This window comes from Scatophagus argus, chromosome 8 (genome assembly GCF_020382885.2).
Source record: "Scatophagus argus isolate fScaArg1 chromosome 8, fScaArg1.pri, whole genome shotgun sequence".
Lineage (NCBI taxonomy): Eukaryota > Metazoa > Chordata > Actinopteri > Scatophagidae > Scatophagus > Scatophagus argus.
Genome location: NC_058500.1, coordinates 9,024,892 through 9,045,060, shown reverse-complemented (window position 1 = coordinate 9,045,060; position 20,169 = coordinate 9,024,892). Strand labels below are relative to the sequence as shown.

General features: G+C 41.8%; 1 protein-coding gene across 9 annotated transcripts in view; it reads left to right on the top strand.

Annotated features, from left to right (window-relative positions):
* Positions 1-20,169, top strand: part of LOC124062837 (membrane-associated guanylate kinase, WW and PDZ domain-containing protein 1-like) — an 84,160-nt gene that overhangs the window by 45,189 nt on the left and 18,802 nt on the right. For 3 of the 9 annotated variants that reach the window (XM_046395846.1, XM_046395843.1, XM_046395850.1), the window contains 11 exons: positions 2,944-3,063; positions 4,941-5,129; positions 6,352-6,574; positions 6,902-6,949; positions 7,216-7,298; positions 7,763-7,801; positions 10,758-10,815; positions 11,025-11,137; positions 12,542-12,664; positions 12,867-13,052; positions 13,467-14,078. In XM_046395846.1, the coding sequence (XP_046251802.1) occupies positions 2,944-3,063; positions 4,941-5,129; positions 6,352-6,574; positions 6,902-6,949; positions 7,216-7,298; positions 7,763-7,801; positions 10,758-10,815; positions 11,025-11,137; positions 12,542-12,664; positions 12,867-13,052; positions 13,467-14,078 (1,794 nt within the window). The remainder of the gene's footprint in view (positions 1-2,943; positions 3,064-4,940; positions 5,130-6,351; positions 6,575-6,901; positions 6,950-7,215; positions 7,299-7,762; positions 7,802-10,757; positions 10,816-11,024; positions 11,138-12,541; positions 12,665-12,866; positions 13,053-13,466; positions 14,079-20,169) is intronic. The other 6 variants (XM_046395851.1, XM_046395848.1, XM_046395844.1 and 3 more) reach the window with 5 other exon arrangements.

Sequence of the window (20,169 nt, the reverse complement as noted above, 5' to 3'; positions counted from 1 at the left end):
CAATAATAAATGGGTTCTTCCACTTGTAAATTATAGTTTTTGATTTCAGAAACTGTATCATTATGTTGCTGTATTATAAGATGTCTAAAACTGGAATCCACACCTTTTCTTTTACTCTCTGAGTTTGCTGCCATCAGTTCATTTCCTTTACAAAATGTGAGGTTCTGTGACTGCTTCCCACTGCATCGGGACATACGGGTGACACCACAGTGTGATTTGAATGAGTTCAAATCCATGGTTGTGACATCATAAACTACTTCACAATGTGGGCTACAATTCTGAAAATACTGCATTTACATTATAAGACTTCACAGAGTACAAACAGAGTATCTCGGTAAATAACCCAGGAGCTCAGACTGTCAAGTTTCATGGCAAAGCTTAATTATCAAGTGTTTGCAGAGTCTGACAAATAAACTTCCCCAAAATGTAATTACATAACACCTAATAGACTTTGAAAGATTTGTCATAACAAGGCAGCACTCAGCCTTCAATATTCTGTAATATATTAACGTCAGAATTAGTCATACTTGCAGAGTTCTCTACTATAGGGAATAGCCTGGAATAACAGCTCCATTCCCTGTTCAGCACATAGCGTCATTAGAGCACACTGAGCCTGAGAAACATCTCCCACCATGGGACCACCCAGTCCTATGACTCAAACTCCCAGACTGTTTCACTTTCATCTCATCCTGATCCGCTGAGGTGAATACAAAGCAGCACTTTGTTTGTGCGCTACTGTTGTAAGCGGTCAGTTAGATGATGTATCTTGCTTTTTCTTATTTTTTCATGTGATTGATTGTTTTGTTGCTCACATGCTGAGCTCTGTGTCTTGTCAGTATAATCACCTCCCCCTTATCAGTTTATCCTGAGTATCATTTTCAAAATGGGAGAAAGAAAAAAGCGCTAAAGAGAATCAGTGTTGCTTTTCCAGTGCAGTGGAGATGCGAGTAGTGCACTGCAAAGACTTGCTTATTGTCAGGTGTTTGTGGGCTGGATGTACCCTGTGGGATGGAGTGTGAGCTTGCATATTGGAGAGCCTCAGGTAAACACTTGAACAAGCAAGAGACTTGTGTCAAACATGAGCTTTCTCACTCATCTAGAATAGAACACAGTGATGATACCAAAGTGGTAGCATTAACTGCTTTTTCTCCACCTGTCTGCTTAAGGGTATACCTAAGTGATTTTTAACCAGTTTTCACCCATACTAGGGACATGGATTTTGGTCTAGTAATGTCGGTTTGTTGGTCGTTGGGTCAGCCACTTTGGTTCGAACGAAATATCTAATTATACAGATTGAGATGTAATTTTGTAAAAATCTTTATGGTGCCTAGAGCGTAAACCGTAATTACTTGTGTGGTCCCATGACTTCTACTGCAGGGCCACCAGAGTGTCAAATTTTCACTTACTCTCTCAAATATCTTAACATCTACTTCATGGGTTGGCGCTAATTTTGTACAGACATTGATTTGACATGATTTACAGAGGATAAATCCTGATGATTTGGGTGGTGAGTTTTTTCCTCTAGGCTGATGTTTGTGGCTTTGCCTGTAATGCCTTGATAACTATTAGAAGGATTGCCATGGAATTTGATGATGATATCCATGATCCCTCAGAAGTAACTGTCATCACTTTGGTGATCCTCTGAAATCTCACCCGTTGCCATCGTCAAGTCAAGGTTTTAATTTGTCCAATACCTTGGTTTGTGAGCCAGTACTCGCAAAACTAATGACAATTCCCAGCTTTAGTTTGTATTTAGAGGTAATGAATGGATGTTACCATGATAATTCGCCACACTAAGATCTGGCATTTAGACCTAGTAAGAGGCATTGTGTCTGATGTTTATGTCACTTGAGAGGGGTGTTAATGTGAGAGCACATTGTATCCGTGTACTTGTATCTATATATAGAGAGACAAACACAGTATAAGCATATATAAGCATAGGTACTCCAGTCACAGCTGGTTCACAACTTCTGTCAACCATCTGGCCTGCCATCTCATCTCCCTTTTGTTAAGACAGAGACACAATAGCCCCTGTCTTCATTGTCTGGTGTCAACTTCCTACTGCACAATGTTCCCTCCATAAAGTAAAAACACCCCAGACTCCTAATCATTAACTTCAGTATCGGGCTCAGGTCAGCAAGGCAAGCAAGGAACATTTTAATGTTTTACCTTTTAACAGAATTTAAAACTAAACAATTGATTGAGTTCCACTATCTCATGTTGTCGCCGATGCAACCTTACAAAAGGAATTGGCCCTGGCTAATATTGTCTCCGACAAAAAAAGCTTTTATTGTACTACAATTAAACTTAAGAACGCCTGAGAATGCAGTAAATGTCGCTGTTTGTCACTGCATTCCAAATGAGGACAATGCAGTTTTAACAATCAATAACCACTCAAGTAAAACGGGTGTAATACTGTTATTATGGTGCATTTTACAATACCAGACTCACCATGAAGAAACTGATGGATTGGTAACAGTATCAAGGCTACTGTTTAAGGTGACCTTTATTTTATCTTGTGACTTAGCAGGCAGCAGTTTCCCATGAGGCAGAGACACAGCTCGAGATGTGAGCCTCAGTTTAATTTCCTGACATTATATTCACAGCCACTCACCAGTCACTTGGCCTCCAATCATTGCGCTGAATTACAATCACATCCTCTTGATTTCAGAACTCTCTCATTTACTGCTTTGGAAACCCTTCACCATGGCTGGTCATCATTTCAGAAAGCTGAATCAATCTTTTGGATGTTGACTGCATTTTAACAGTAATGATAGGCTTTCAGTGTGGTAGGTGTGAGAGAAGCATATTGAACATGTTGTTGTGCCAGGAGCAAAAATATGATTTCACCTTCAACTGTAAGCATGTGGTTTGAATTTTAACGGGTTATTGACTGCATCCTAAACCTCATCTGTTTGTTGTCTGTTGTCTGTCTGTCCTTAGGTACAACCCGCCCCCCTCGAGACGGAGAGGTCCCAGGGGTGGATTACAACTTTCTGTCTGTGGAGGACTTCCTAGAACTTGAGGAGAGTGGCACACTACTGGAAATAGGAACATATGAAGGTGTGGATGATGATGAAGATGATGATGATGATCATAACTGACACTCACTGTAGCGCAGGTGTCCTGATTTTCCACAGATACAATGAACGTGGAAGCAATCAACATTTATTTTTTCCTACATGCAGGCGGGCTGTAACACTGTGCACTCAGTTGATTTCGATTAGACTGTGCATGATGGGGGGGGGGGGGGGGGGAGAGATGCATCCAGGAGACAGCAGGTCACTTCACATCTGCCCCTCTCACTCTGATTAGGACAGTGTTGTGCAGCACTAAGTCTCATACTGACACAAACCTGTGTGTGTAAGCATGTGTGCATGCGTGTGTGGGTGGATGTGTGTTTTTGCATTGTGTGTTTGTTTGTGAGCCTGTGTGCTACACAGAGCTAAGTCTAATTAGTGTGTGTGTGTGTGTGTGTGTGTGTGTGTGAGAGAGAGAGAGAGAGAGAGAGAGAGAGACAGAGAGAGATTGTGAGCACGCAGCCGGGAGAGGATGTTACGACATTAATCTGCTTGGCACCGGTTCTGCTGTGTGTTGGCACGTTTCTCCTTTTCATGCAGACAATGTCAAATACCTGTCCACAGGAGTCTATGGCCATCCAGAGAAAGACAGGGTTATTGATTCATTACTAAATCTGGATGTTTATAGATATATGACTACAGAGAAACATATATGATTATATGTACATGCTTGTAATTTTTCTCTCCATTTTCTGGAGAATTTTTGGTAAGTTTTGTTTAATTTATTTAATAATGTCCAGCAGAGATTTTACAGGAAGAGATTACATTCAACTGTAGACATCTATGGCTGAATACTAACTGTTAAAGGAATAGTTCGGCCTTTTGTTAAATACTGGTTTTCACTTCCTTGCTGAGAGTTAAACAAGAAGATCAATACTTCGTATATGTGCTATAAATACATTACAGGCAGAAGATAGTTAGCTTAGCATAAACTAAAAAGACAGGGTAACTGCTTGGCTGGTTCTGGCTGAAGGTAGCAAAATCTGCCTACCGACACTTTTTCAGTCTTATTAATTAGCACATCATATCTTGTTTGTTGTTGGACAGTGACATGCTTGCAGTTTCCACTGCTTTCAGCCTTAATCCTAAAATAAGATAATCAGCTGCTGCCTGTAGCCTTAAATTAACAGACAGACATGACAGTAGTATTGATCTGAAGTGAATTAGCATATTCTTTTAAGTAACCAGGGCCAGAGTCCAGGAAAGTACTGCACCCAACAAAAGAAACAGTCACATACAAATAATTCTTTTTAAACTTTTCTTGTTGATTAAATTAATGACTGCTAGGTGGATTTTGTTACATATAGACAGAGTTGGGTGAGCTGTTTCCAGTCTTTATGCCGTGCTAACTGATGTTGCTGAAGGTTCATACTGAACTGATGGATATAAAAGTGGGTATTGATCTCCTTTTAGTGTTGCCATTACTTGGTATGCATTAGACACATAGCTATCCAGGGAGCTTTTCTCTCTCATATTTACAAAGAATACTTATATACATGATTCATATCATGCTAGAAAAAATTTGATACATTTTTTGTTTGGAGCACTTACAGCAGTCAGTCAGAAAAAGCTGTTAGATCAAGCAGATGTTGCGAGCTGGTCCATTGTTTTTGTTCAGTATACTTTCAGAGTCCAGACAATACAGCTCTGCAGCCTCAAACGTAAACTAGAACCATTTTGCTTTCCCACCAGCAGCTTATTTCCACGATTTGTGGGCACATTGTGATCCAGCTTTCCTCTCAGCAAAAGATTAGAAGGTTTCATAGAGCCACTGCCTTCCTCTGTCTCTGTCTCAGCTTCTCCTTCTCTCTCCTTCTGTGTCTCTCTCTCAAGCATGCTAATGTCCTTCTTGTTGCCTAGGTAACTATTATGGGACCCCCAAGCCGCCAAGGCAGCCCATCATTGGGACAGTGATTCTCAGTGATGCAGGCTCCCAGCAGTCCACCCCAAAGCGCACCAAGTCCTACAATGACATGCAAAACGCCCGAGTAGTGCCTGCTGACGATGACGATGACGACCAGGCCACGGAAATGAACAACAGTTTTACAGGTGAGAGCGTAGGATACCTCTCCAGCCTCTGTGTTTGCGGATTTCAGTTTGCTGCAGGTTTCTGTGTCTTTGCATGTGTAATATTCCCCATCTGTTTGTTCTCAAGTGGATGCTTGTTTAGGAGTGTCTACAAATTTGTTTGCGCAAGATTAGTGTGTATGTTTATGATCCTCTCCTCTGTTGTATGGCATGGTGGTGTCTCGTGGTTACATCATATCTTTGTGATGCTGATTCCTTTTCTGTGAGCCTCCAAACACTGCCACCTGCTTGTGAGGAGGGATGTAGTGGGGCAGGAAGTAGACTATAGGACACACTCACAAGATTCATCATTTTGTCTCCATGCTGCAGGCCTCACATCCTTGAATACGAGTATCTTGTTTTTTCACTTTTGTGCCTTTGCTCATCGCGTTTCCTCTAGCGTGTGAACATCAAGTGTTATTTTTTCCCTCAGGTGATAATAGTATTTTCAAGCCAGACATTTGTCAATGCGTCTTAGCAATCATCTGCATGTGAATCAGTTTCGTTATACACATATTTATATGTATATGTGTGTCCGTGCATGCGTGTGTGTTTGTATTTAAAAAAAGAAAATAGGTGAAAATTTGAAAGCATTGTGTGTACCACCTTTTCCTCTCTCCATTGAGCTTGATCCTGTTTTTGAGTGCAAGAGGTGGCGTATTTTTTTTTTCCCTCTCTTGATGCTGTGAATCTATGCCCTCTCTGTGTCCCCCCATCCAGGCTGCCAGAGTGTTGAATTAGCATTTGATCAACCCTGAAAAGCCCTACGGAAGTGGTGGAGAACATTGGGCCAGAACTGGGGAGCAAGTGGGGAGGGATGGGGGTTGGGGTGGCTAGGAGAAAGAGGCTTATGGCTGGAGAGGTAAAACAGGGCGGGGGTCAGAAAGAGTTTGGGAAAGACTGCTGTTAAAAGAATTAACATATTCCTGGGGCCCTTTCAGTACACTAGAAATGGGCGGGAGCCAAACTTCACGTGGGGGAAGGGGAAGTACTGGGGCTTTGGTGTGGTTACTTGCATGATATCTGCTAAAGAGGATTCAGAGTAAGCCTGTCTGCTTTTTGCATCTGCAATTTTCTTGCATGCACGCGACATAAACTGTGTTTTTGTTCTTTTTTTTGGTGTTTTGTCGCTCTGTGTTGTGCTCGTTGTGTTACCCAGGATCCTTAGTGCGTAGTCTCTTCCCCTCTCCTTTGTTGTGCACAGGTAACCCTAACGACCAGGACGAGAGCCGCGGCGGCATCCTCCGGCCGTACCCCGCACGTGACAATGCTCCATCCTGTGGTCTGAACAATGCGGCCACCTCCACCTCAGACAGCGGGCAGCAGACTCTCGCAGAACCCCAGGTCTCTCCAGAAGACCCGCTGGGACCACTGCCTGAGAACTGGGAGATGGCCTACACTGAGAATGGAGAACTTTACTTCATAGAGTATGTATCAACAGCCTGCAGCGGTTTACAGTATGATCTGCTGCACACACACACACACACACACACACGCACACTGCCTGATTAAGCATTTCTCACCGTAGCTTATACCGTCGTTGGTGTTTTCTGTATTTTACCTGCACTATTATTCCTTTTGTTCGTCCAGTGGCTTGTCTTCCCCCCATGATTTGGTTTTTAGGCCTCTTCCCAGCCAACCTGCCCAGCCCCCTGGGTGCCACTGCTTCCCTGTTAATCCCTGCATGTCCCGATCTCTAAAGGAGATCACATCCTGACCACCTGACTACCTCCACCTCTCTGTCCTCTCTGCAGCACGACAAAGACACACCACCAGGACATGGCTGTGTATTTTCAGAGCTTGTATGTTCATTTCTGCTATCACTGAATTACAGTATGTTCTTGTTTGACAATAGAGGGAAAAGTCTGATCATTTATTCTTCTTATCTTGCTTGTGTTGTTTTGTTATTCTCATTTCTCTTTGCAGCAGATGACTGCTCTCCTCTGTAAACTTGCTGACGTGGTTTACTTTCTAATTCTTATTGATGCATTCACCCCTGCTGTGCTTTTATATGTCACTTTGATGGCCTGTGTTGAATTGTTCCGTCGTGTGGTTTGTTTCCTTCCAGCCACAACACAAAGACTACATCATGGCTGGATCCTCGGTGTAGAGACAAAGGCTCCAGGGCTCTGGAAGAGTGCGACGACGATGGTAAGCTGCTGAACATCATATGAAACACGTTTTATCTGAGTTTTTATTTTTGTTTTTGGTTGCAAGACTGGTGGATTTGGCACATGTCCGACATTTTCCATGCTGTAAATAGTCAATTTTGTTTTCTTGCACACCTATTGTCACATAAAAGATGTCAAATTCACACAAAAATATTTGATCAATTTCAAATTTCAGATGAGTGGTTCAGAATTCAGAACACACATTGCTAAATTGCACCATCAAGTGGTGAAATGTAAAGTGGCATGCTGCACTCGCTCAATTTTGTCCTGTTAATATCAATTTTGAAACTAAGGTGTTTCCCTGTTTGCCTTTCTCTGGACTGTCACCTCATTCTTTATTTGATCTTGATTCCTTCATCCCCGTCACACCTTTTCCTCTGCTATCCATCTCCTTTTCCATTCTTTATTTTGTTTTCTCTGTTTCATTCTGCTTTCAACTTGGAGAAGAAGGGATACATACGGAGGAACTGGAGAGTGACCTAGGTAAGGTGTTTTTTTTTTTTTAATTAACCATCTTTGAAAACTGGTCATAAATGTGGTAATAATTCTTCTCTTCACATTGTATGAAATTCAAGCCTCTTAAATTCTGTCAGCAGGCTGTGGTGGAGGGATTCTTGAGGCAGGATAAAACCTGCCATCTAGGAATTACAGGAGCTTTTCAAAATGACTGGAGCTGTGCAGTAACGTTGCAATATTTGTATTTCGTGCTCCTCCAGCTTGCGCTCTGCATGCTACAAACAGGGAGGTGACATGATATGATTGTGACAGCTGCAGAGAGCAGTGGTGCACATCAAATGTTGGTGGTGTTAATGTGCTGTAATAGCAATATCTGAACAAGAGGAGAATATATGCTAATGTAACCAAGGCAGGTTTCACAACATCAGAAAAAAAAAATGGATTTATCAGTGGATTTAGCATCCATTTTTAGGCTCCAAGAATACACACAGTGAGATCTGTAAATGGCTGCAATCAGTGTATACTGGATTTGTTGGTTGCTGTCTGAAAACACACCATTCAAAAATGACTCCTCCCACCCAGCTGGTTGAAAGTAAAAGCAGCGGTGGTCAAGCGAACTAAAGTGAATGCAGAGAGGGAGCTGTGTTAAAATGAGCAACGCCGTGAATCAGAGAAATAAAACATTATTTTCTGACTGTTTCACAGCGGTTATGTTCTAAAGCACAAATAAACAAGCCAACACCTCTGCACAACCCTGCTGGATGTTGCTGCGTTGCCAGATTTTATGTGAATGCTTCAACTTGTCTGCTGTTTGCCTCTCTGCTCTGCTTGTGTTTGTGTAGCTCAGCACTGCCCCCCCGTCAAGCAAGAGACGTAACCTGGTTGCTATGATTTTTTTTTTTATCCATAATCCAGACCTCACGCCCTGCTCCCTGTTGTTGGCTGGGTACTATGCATTCACTGCCAAAAGGTTAACGTCCCAAGCACAGCAAAATACTAAGAAAATAAGAAAATCCAGGCAGAGGGCAGGGTATCTGCAGATAAATACACTGTCACGTGCTCCTAGTAGGTCACAAGAGATGATTGTTGTTATTTTTACATATGAGTGTAAATATTGTCTTAGGGAAATCCTACATAGCATGCCTTTAAAGAATAATGGATTTTCCTCACATTCTTGTAGAACTGAGATGGTTTATATGTAGAGTTGTAAATAAATCCATCTGATGTAAACCTGACCAGTACACAAATTGAAAATCAGTGTGTGCCGAGCAATGTTGATATTGCCGTTAGAAAAAAAGAAAATATGGCAAACCCTGTTCTCCACAGGCAGTCTGCGTCCATGTCTTGTGATATGACTTGGATGTCTTGGGAAGTTGGTTTTATTGCACTTCTTGCCCTACTCTCCATATGTCCTCTAACTAATGGTTTTGGTCTTTTGCATGTATTACATTGATATATTTTGATCTGTGGTTTAGCTACATGTTCTTTGATCATAATTCTGCCTTCAATATCCATATCCAAAGGTTGTGCCTTTGTGGATTTTTGGATCATTCAACTTGCCTTGTGGCTGGAAGGAAACAAACCAGACGACGGAACAATTCAACTTGCCTTCAACATTTCATATTCTTACTCCTCACCTAGCATGAGTTTCAGGGGTTTTGCTCTCAGATACACAAAAACACATCTGGACTGTGTTATGCTGAGGTTTTAGCTGAGAATGTTGTGGATGTTAATTTATGTATGAATTTGGAGTTGCTTCAGAGACTGGCAAATGGCTCAGCTGCTGGTTCTCACTTCACTGGCAGGTAGCGCAAACAATCCTGTAATGGAACGAGAGCTCAGTCTCAAACAAGGCCTTGGATGTCTGGCAGTTAGCCTTTTATTATTGCTGGCTGCTCAGATGCAGACAGTCTGTGATTATTGATTGTGAAATCCAGTCTCTTATAAAAGTGTTTACTGGACTTTGAGAGGCCCACAGTAACACAAGGAGGTAATATCTTTGTCTGAAATCAAATACAGTGAGGAAGAGAACTGAGATGCCAACATCTTAATGGGAATGTGTCAGTTTAATAGGCCTCATCTATCTGCCCGGTTCCATAGAGAGTGGTTAGGTGTATGTCCAATGTGCATGGGTGTGTGAATGAGTGTGTAGTAAGGCAAAGTTGAGCAGAATATTATGGTAATAGTTGGTTGCAGAATTCCATGTAGACAAATGCAGATGGTAGCTCTTGATTTTTCAAATTTGCAGGCCACTTGTGTGCTGATTCTAATTCTGATGAAGGCTTTTTGAAGCTGTGTGGTGTCTTTGTTTTCACATAGTGTTTGTGAGATGTTTAGACATAATGAGCATAATAAAAGGGGTTGTAGGCAGCGGGAGAGTGATCCAATAAAACAGACATGTTGCAAAGGAGCATTTCACAGTGTTGTGAGTTATTGGCAGCTAGAATTTAAGAAATATAATGATGTACTACTACATATAGTAATATAATATATAACGTAATACTTATTTTTAAATCTTTATTTATTTATTTATTTTTCTACTGCTTGTCTGGGCCCCCCATGACCAACAACAACAACAACAAAGTTGTTTTCAGAATCAAATAAAAACGGCCCTAATTCATCCTGTTGTACAGAAGTTCATGGCTTAAGTTATGTAGTTTTTCTTAGCATTTGGTCCCATTTTGGTATTTATGGAAGAATTCAAAACAGCAAAATGCCATGCCATAGAGACCGAAAGCCCTGACAAATCCTGCTTATAAATAGAACAACTAACTGTGTGGAAAACAGTATAAGTAATCTGTGCCCTGTATTGCCATAATCAGAGATGTTGGATAAATAAAGGAATGTAATCCACTACACTTCTGAATACCATATCTACTGTAATTGTACAAAAATGACCACACTGCCTCACTCTGCTCTGCCAGTGACTGAGGTTAAAGTGTTATTATTCTGTGTTTAATGTTGTGTGCCTTCTGTATTTCAGAGCTGCCTCCGGGATGGGAAAGGATAGAGGACCCAGTGTACGGGGTGTACTATGTAGAGTAAGTTAATCACCTTATTGACACATCGCCTCACAGAGAAAAACAGTTTCTCCAGTGAAAGACCCTCTTACATGTCTTTCCACAGTGAATCTGAGGCTTCACATTGATAAGAGCTCATTTGGTGGAACATTAATATACTATAAGTGTATTTTTTCTCATCAACCTTTGCCTGTGTTATCTTATTTCATCTTTCTGTCTGTCTGCCTCAGTCATATAAACAGGAAGACGCAGTATGAGAACCCAGTGGTGGAGGCGCGGCGTCGGAAAATCCTGGAGCAGCAGCAGCAGCCGCAGCCTCCAGAAGGTGAGCGGTATATTCGAGGTTCGTTTCCTGCCCTGGCACGGCACCATTTCTTTCTTTCTTCATGTCTGTGAGTGTCATGTCTTTCTAGTTTGTCCAGTGTTCTCCCAGGTTTGGGCCAGACTTCTATTCTCTGTGACTACAGCTGCTTTTGTCAAGACGTGATAGAAGCAAACATTTTCACTAAATAGTAATTTTGATTCTCATTGACACTAAATGTCACTAAAGTAGAGCTGGCCCAAGCCCTGGTGTTGTCTTTGGTGTTTAGGTTTTTAATTTATGTGATTTTAAATCATAAATGCCGTATACCATTTTGTATTTGATCATTTGATTTGCTCTCTCATGAAAAGGCAAGGAAAAGATTTTTACTTTGATCCAGTGATTTTCAAACTGTTGTGCATTCCTGAGATACAGAAAAGTTAAAGGGGGGACGTGGTCAGAGTGATGTGAGGTGAAAGGGACAAGCACCTCTGAAAAAAACTGGGAATTAGTTATCGTAGTTTAGGCCTCGTCCATCAGTACAATCAGGAGCTGGAGTGTGTCAGACAGCTCAAGGAGGCAGTTAAAGGACATTAAATCTCTCGGTGGCCTGTTGCCACAATTTGCATCACACACTGACATGTTACACTTTTTTTTTTAGATTCAGTGTTGCTTCCACTTTAGATTCAGTGTTACTTCCAATTTAGATTCAGTGTTACTTCCACAGGATATCATTATCCATGATGTCCGTCACAAATAAACATAAATAAATCTGCTTAGAAATCACAGAAAAGAAAAAAGAAAAAAAGTTAACAACTAGTTAAATATGGGCTAGAAAATGAGATTATAGTCACAGTTAACTCATTGAATCCATAGCAGTGTCACACTTCCAGGAAAAAGCTTCCAAATTAGGCATAAGACAGTAAGAATAAGGTTAGAAATGATCATATTCATCATATTCATTCAATATGAACTTTTTCATATTGCCTTGTCAGCGTGTTTTGACAGCACTGAGGCTCAGATTGTCCTGACACTTACCTATCCTATCTAATATACTGATGTTCTGTGTTGAAAATCACTGGACACACAGACACAGGCTTCTGGAGTGACATCTTTGAAAAACCCTGCTTTACCCTGCAATGTCATAACATTTTAACTATTTTGCTAATAATTTCTCTTATTTTTGCAGCATAATCACTGCTGAGATTGTTTACATGACCTCACTTACATTAAAAAAATTAACACTAGTAGAAGCTGATGTAAATGAAGAGCTAATTACAGCTGAAGTGTAAAAAGTATGTAGACTACAATATGTGCTTAAAGCTCTGTGTGTCTATACGTGTCCTGCTGTTAAGTGTTTATATGTGTACATGTGTACAGCATGTAAATACAACTTTGTGTTGAGTGTGTGTCAATTATTGTGTTTGTGTGATTGTGTCTGTGCAGAGTGGATAGAGGAGCACTCCTCAGCAGCGGCTCCGTTAGCAAACTACGCTCCAAACCACCTAGAGACCTACAGGGACCCACAGGTCCCACCAACTCTACCTCCCGTCCCAGCAGGAGCCAAACGTAAATCAGCAAACAACACTTTTCTGTTTGAGGAATCAGTTTTTGTTAAGTCTGAACCTTCCTGTCTCAGTTTGCAGATTTGTCCACTTATAAGAACGCAGTCTACAAAGTATGATACTAATCTGAGACAAAAGAATTACCACTGTATCTCAATGTTGAATGTAAACACGAGGGTGAGAGTTGTTTCTCTGGTGCTCTGCAGGAGGGAAGCCTTTCTTCACGAGAAACCCAGCAGAGCTGAAAGGAACCTTCATCAACACGAAGCTGAAGAAGAGTCGCCGTGGCTTTGGCTTCACTGTGGTTGGAGGTGATGAGCCAGATGAGTTTCTACAGATCAAAAGCCTGGTGCTGGACGGTCCTGCTGCTGTGGATGGCAAGATGGAGACAGGTGCAGTAAACAACCACCACCCACAGGGGGGCACTGTTTTCATTCAGCAGCACACACAGTAATCACATCCACTACATCCATCCATTTTCTTCTTTTCTCTTTTTACTGCTTAGTGTTGGGTGGGGGTATTGGGATCGAGTCATGTGTCAGGGTTGTGGGGCTGGGTTGGATTATACTCCAGTATACACTAGGTCTGAGGAACAGTACACCCCTATTAACTGGCTATTACAGGCCCTGTCGTGCTCTTGCTTCATTTAGTTATTGAATAATGACATTTACACATCTGGAGGATAAAAACACCAACAGCGTTTAAAAACAATGATCTGATTTGATATAGTAACTTCAAACCCCAGTGAACAGCTGTTCATTGTGTAAATTATAGCACTGCTAACAGTATAATTTTCCTTGGTGCAGGTGATGTGATAGTCAGTGTGAATGACACCATTGTGCTGGGCTACACCCACGCTCAGGTGGTGAAGATCTTCCAATCCATCCCCATCGGTTCCATGGTGGACCTGGCCTTATGCCGAGGCTACCCTCTGCCCTTTGACCCAGATGACCCCAACACAAGCCTGGTGACCTCAGTGGCAATCTTGGACAAGGAGCCTATCATTGTCAATGGACAGGAGACATTTGACTTGCCTTCCAATCAGTCCGGACCCATTAACGGCATGAGGGAGCCGCGGCCGCACAGCCCCTCGGCTGAGGTGGCGTCTAATGGCTCGCACGGTTACTCCACTGATGTGGTCACCCTGGCGTCGTCCATAGCCACCCAGCCCGAGCTGATCACCATCCACATGGAGAAGGGCGACAAGGGATTCGGCTTCACCATCGCCGACAGCTTGACAGGAGGAGGGCAAAGGGTGAAACAGATAGTGGACTATCCACGCTGCCGTGGCCTAAAAGAGGGGGATATTCTGATGGAGGTCAATAAGAGGAATGTTCAGAATATGAGTCACAATCAGGTGGTGGACTTGCTGAGCAAATGTCCCAGAGGCAGTGAGGTCACCATGCTGGTGCAAAGAGGTATGTATTACACCTTTGTGTTAAATATTTGTCAGCAGGGGTGGATAAACAGATGCATGAACTGAAGTTTTGACTTGAAAGGATGTGTGATTAACTACACAAAAGAATGCACTGTTGTCTGCTGAACAGACAACAGCTTGAATAGCTGGCATGGAAAGAGTGGCATAATGAGAAAGCAGGACAGAAAAGTGATGAAGAGAGTGGGCGGTGGGTTGAAAATGCTTGGACTGGATGGGATGAAACGAGGATAGGCAGAGAGACGATGGGCAGAGTTACATGGCAGTCGATGAGCAGATGAGTGTGGGAAGGAGTGGGAGGCTGGGTAAAGAGGCGAGATGGATGAATGAGAGCGGAGGGGAGGAGAACCACATAGTTCAGGGACTGGTATGTGCTATGAATATGGATACTCCTGTATTGGACCTTAGAGGCTTTGTCAGTCTTCACTTTTGCTATCATCTTAGGTTGCCTGTAAGCTAATTGTGTGTTGCGAAGGACGTGAGGTTTTTTAAGAAATACTGTACTTGAAATGATTGCGTGAGAAGATGGAGCCTAAATGACTGAATGCGTCATTAATGTGCATTAGAAAATTGTTTGCTCATTTAATCCTATGTTATTAATGTGGACTTTATACAGCCGGTGTCACTTTCTTTGAATTCTCAACTTATTCACTGGCATACTGAGCCATTTCCTACACTTTTGGCCTGGAATGACCCAGAGATGAATGTATTTCTCACTGACATGACAAAACAAAACAAATTGTTTGCCAGAGTGTAAAGTATCCGTGTTGACACTGAATGACATTCGAGGTCCCTCATTCGTGCCCAGCCCTTATTGTTGTTAAATTGCTGTCCATGCTGGCTGACCCAGATCTCTATTAGTAGCATGTTGGGATATGCACCCCACATCAATTATGCCCTCTAATGAGTTGACCTTGTGCACTGCTGGTGGAATGATGCTGTTATATTGTGTTAAATGTCAGCATCATTATGGGCCTGTGCGAGTGTGTCTTGAGAGATGACAGTATTCCTGCTATCAGAGCATGGAGGGATATGAACAAGAGCGAGACAGAGAGGAAATAAATGAGAGGATAAGTGGGAAGGAGGCTACAGGCAGCTACTGGGGCGTGGATCATCTCTGTTAGCTCTGACAGCAGCCTGTCATTATTATGGTCTCAGGTGAGTGGCCAGGTGACGAGGGACAGAAACTGAACACATATGCAGTCAGGGTGTATGTGTGTGGGGGTGTAAGGGGGTTATCTTCATTTTTAGATGTAGTGCTGTATGTTACTTAAAATTCGAATCGTGGGCTTTAGAATAGGTAAAGAAGAGTACAAGTCCAAACAAGTGTTCCATGCAAGCTTCTGGTGATTCAAGGTTTGCCATGCAGCCCTTAGATACACATCTGGTCTAAAGAATACAGATGCAAAAGAGGAAAGGAGGCTGATACAAGGGGATTGATAAGTTTGCTGAAATTTTAAGCTGATCTGGGCTGTCTGAGGTGGCAATCATGAGAGAAACACGATAAAGAGTGTAATGACCAAAGACAACCCATAACAAAGTTCTGACAGTGTCACAATTTTTGAACCAGAATTCTCACAATGAGACTGCTGCTGTGAGTCACATCTGCAAATCAGAAAATGAGAATACCCTAGCTGGCACTACATTTCATAAATGTTCAGTGGGAAAAGCACATGCTTGGCCACACATACGCAATCCAATACAAGGTTGTGAGACTCTGGCAGAGAGGAAAACATTGCAAAGCTGAACCTTCAAGCCATAAAGATTGTGTACATTCTGACACAGATTGTGACCCAGATTTTATCAGAGTCACCTCGCACATCGTGACAAGCTCCCTCGATCTTTGTGGTCTCTCAAAGCAATGGCACCTTTAGTCGACTGAGAGGAAATAAATCAACAACAATTTTCAAGTCATTTATCAGGCAAGACGGCCACGCGCTCACTAGGGAGTGTTTGGTATTACAAATGTGGGGATTTGCTTTTTTTCCCCCCTTTTTAATATCTGTGTAAATTTAATATGTTCGGTCTGTTGACTGCACAAAACAAGCAATATGAAGAGGTCACCTTGCAGTCTGGAAAATTCTGATGGTCATTTTTCACTATTCTTTGACTTTTTCTTGACTAAACACCTTACTTGATGAATCCAAAATAAACACTGTAGATTAATCAGCACTGAAAATAATCATCAGCTGCAGCTGTGCTCTACAACAAAGGTTCATGGGTCTGAGATACGTGCTCAGCTCTCTGTCTGAGAGTGATGCGGTGACCTTTCAAGTGATCACTAGCAGCTAGCGCATAATCATTCACAAACAACAATTATGGGAGCTAAGAGGAGCGAGGTAAGGCAGATAAGAGGAGAGAGTAGAGGATGAGAAATAGGACCAGGGATCATGTTTTGAGAAAGTGGAGGAGGAGGATTAGAGGAGAGAGTGTGAGATTTGCTGAACAGCTCTGGAAGTTCAGCAAAGGGAGCATATATGAGGGGATTGGTTTAGAGAAGTATAGGAGGAGGAGGAGGAGGAGGAAGAAGAACAAGGTGGACTTCTGATAGAGAAGAAGAAGCCTTAATCTGTTCATCTGTGACTCATCAATCTGCGCTGCCTGACTCTGAGTCAGCAGTCAGTTTTTAAGAGAGGGCACAAAGCACAAGGTCAAATAAAAAACATCACACAGTGATTTTCTACAGAAGTTGTTTTCTTTCAAACAGCAGCAGCTGTAATATTCTAACTGCATGTATGATATTATGTAGTCTGACTTGTGTCACATTAATTACATTAATGCAAAATATTCAGTTAAAATTAGAAATAAGCAGCATTATGAAAATATTAAAAATAAAACTGAACCTGACAAAATTTAAGCCTTGCATTCTAAATTTATAGACAGTTTAGCACCTTTAACAGCTTCCACTCTTCTGGGAAGGCTTTCCACAAGATTTTCTGTGTTTCTGTGGGAATTTTTGCCCATTCATGCAGTAGGGCATTTGTGAGATCAGACACAGTCCTGGTTCACAATCTGTGTTCCATTTCATCCCAACGGTGTTGGATGGGGTTGAGGTCAGGGCTCTGTGTGGGCCAGTCAGGGTCTTTCACACCAAACTCATCCAAACGTGTCTTTATGGACTTGGGGCTCAGTCATGCTGGAATAGAAAAGGGCCTTCTCCAAACTATAGACACAAAGTTGAAGCATAGCATTGTCCAAAATGTCTTTGCATGCTGAAGCATTAAGATTTCCCTTCACTGGAAGTGAGCCCAAGCCTTGGAAAAACAGCCCCCTAAAATAGGTATGTCTGGATACTCTCGTCTATATAGTGTACCTGTTAAAATATATATTATTACTTTAAGCTTTTTTAGTCTTGGAAATTTTTATCAATCAGTAAAATTTTAAAGGCAACATCTGGTGTTCTCACAGACAGGATCTTACCCTGTAAAAGAGGCCAGGACAACTATTACTCCTCCATCTTGTCTTCCCATCGTTGTTGCCATGACAATCGTGCACGGTGCTCCTGTCCCCTGAGAGACAAAGAGAAGGAAGAGAGAAAATGAAAGGACAGAGAGAAAGGATATAAAATGTAGAAGAAATAAAGGAAGAGAAATGAAATATAGCAGTCAGAGATGATGAGGAAGAGCAAGACAATGTAATTTAAAGCCGATGAAAAGAGAGAACTACTGGATAATAGGACAATCTTATAAGTAGAACAAGGACAAATGTTTACACATTTGACTCAACAAAAGAGAGCATTACTCATGTCGTACACCCTCTGACAATGTATATAGAAAACCTGGAGGAAGGACCATTCACTCACTCTGTGTGGGCTCTGCATAGATCCACCAAGGCCACAGCTTCAACAGCATACTGAATTACTGGCCACTCGTCGCGCTGCATATTCAGTTTGAAAAGCTTGAGTTTTTCCAGAGCTGTTGCTTCAGGATGAAAAAAAAAATGACTCTTCCCCCCACACACTTACACACATTTGTAACTACACAAGTATGTCTGTACTGAAATGTTAAAGCTGCTCCGCGGTGAAAATTGTGAGTTCTCAGAATTCTGTCTCTATGTGTATGTATTTTGATAGTGTTGACAAATCTGACAGATGGCATTTTTAAAAAAGTCTAATCTGGATAAGCAAATGTCTGACCCACTCCTTTATCACCAGCACACACAAATTATACAAGCTATTGAGCAAAAATACTAATGATCATATTGCAGATTGATAATGTGCTCTCCCGCCTTTAGTGTTGTTCAGTAATTTCCTCATTAGCACATTTCTTTGTAATTCTGCTGGTTGTTGTTGTTGTAAAGAAGCAAAGGAAGCAAAGCATCCTCCTCCACACTAATGCTTACAGCCAGTTTAGGTCACCAAACAACTGACAGCGCTCACTTTCACTTCCAGTTTATTTATCTCCCCTCTTATTTGAATGATAATGGACACATTCTCAGTCATTCTGGCAGAAGGTTCCTCTGTAATAATAAAATCAGGCCTTTTAAGAGAGTGATGCATCCTCTGTGATCAATTTAGAGTCTTTTAAAAGGAGCAGCGTTCTGTTGTACCGAGTGGAGCAGAGCATTTTTTACAGCAGGGTAAAAAATATCGGGATTATGACTTCAATGCATAATGTAAGTGCTACGTGTGTCTGTGCGTGCCTGCATACTTGTCCATGTCTGCGTGCTGTGCATAAGGAAATGCTTCACCTTCTTCTTGCATACCTGCTTATGCTGATATTACATCGGTATGGCATGCATGAATTCATGGATGCTTCCACACACAGTTGCGTGTGTGCAGGAACATGCGATTCCTATATTTCCTTACCCGAGCCTCAACTGCTCATAAATGTTGCATTCAGCTAGATTCAATCAACTCTGAGTTGCATGTATACATGAGCATCACAATGCCAGAGAAAGTGTTAAGGAGATATAAAGACTGCAGATGCGTTCACACCATGCAGCATGTAAGTCAGCTGTTCTAGCTGACACAGCAGGTGAATGTTAAGTTGTGGTCAAACTTCATCAGTTCCTTGAATCCTTATTCCCCTTCAGTTCCATGTTCAAATTTATTAACCATATGGCCATCGTTAAATTCAATTTATGTATGCTTGATGCTAATTATGTCGACCTTGTCGCCACTTTGAAGATTTTCAGAGGTTGTTTCAAAGTGAAAGGTTTTTATTGACCTCAGACACTGTGTAATTTAGGGCTTCTGGGTCATACAACCTGCTGCTGTAATGGGAAACACTTATTATTGACATCTGACCTGCTGATGTGTGTCCTTCCGGGGTCAGATAAACACACACACTCAGCAGCAAAGATGCTCCACTTGCTCCAGTAGCTGGCACCCCATAAACTGAGGGAGGAAGAAGGAGAGACTGAGAAGGAGGGAAAACAGGGAGGATAAATTATGAATCGTGTAGAGAGAAGGGCTTTGCAGCAACAGAGAGTTTTAACATTTAATGATTTTTTGCCAATGCAGCAGAAAAAGGCTAAGATGGATGCTTGCATGTCTTAATGTCGATGGAAGGTTCTATTCATACTATCAGCAGGTTTTTCTCTGTGCAGGCTTTGTATAAAATGTTGAAGGAAGAATATGTTTTTATCTGTCTCTATCGCAGAACTGAAGGAGGATGATGCTGAAATGGATCAAAGGTCTGGCATTAATGTAAATGTGCTGCTGCTGCTGCTCGCTCCTCATATTTAACAAAGTAGAATGCTGCCACTGTACACAGAACTATTTGATTGCCTTGGCAACAGCAAATCTTTGTCCCAGTCCTGCCTCATGTTGTTCATGCATTCATTTGTCTATTTTTGTCTGAATATGAATATAGTGTGCTGTATAGTGAGTGGCAGGAAAAGGAGCTTCTGGGAGAGAAATGGGTTTTCCTGGAAAGCAATGTATGCATTCAAAGTGTTGGGTAAACAATCAACTGGAATCAAAATCAGTTCGCGTTAATATGTTCAAGATAAAGGAAACTGCATGATGAATGAATTGTGGGTTGTGATGAGTGATGAAAATAAAGCGGTTAAAGTGGGAACGCAGATTATTCCCTACACTGGTATGCTGTGAATCGTCTCCCCTGACAACT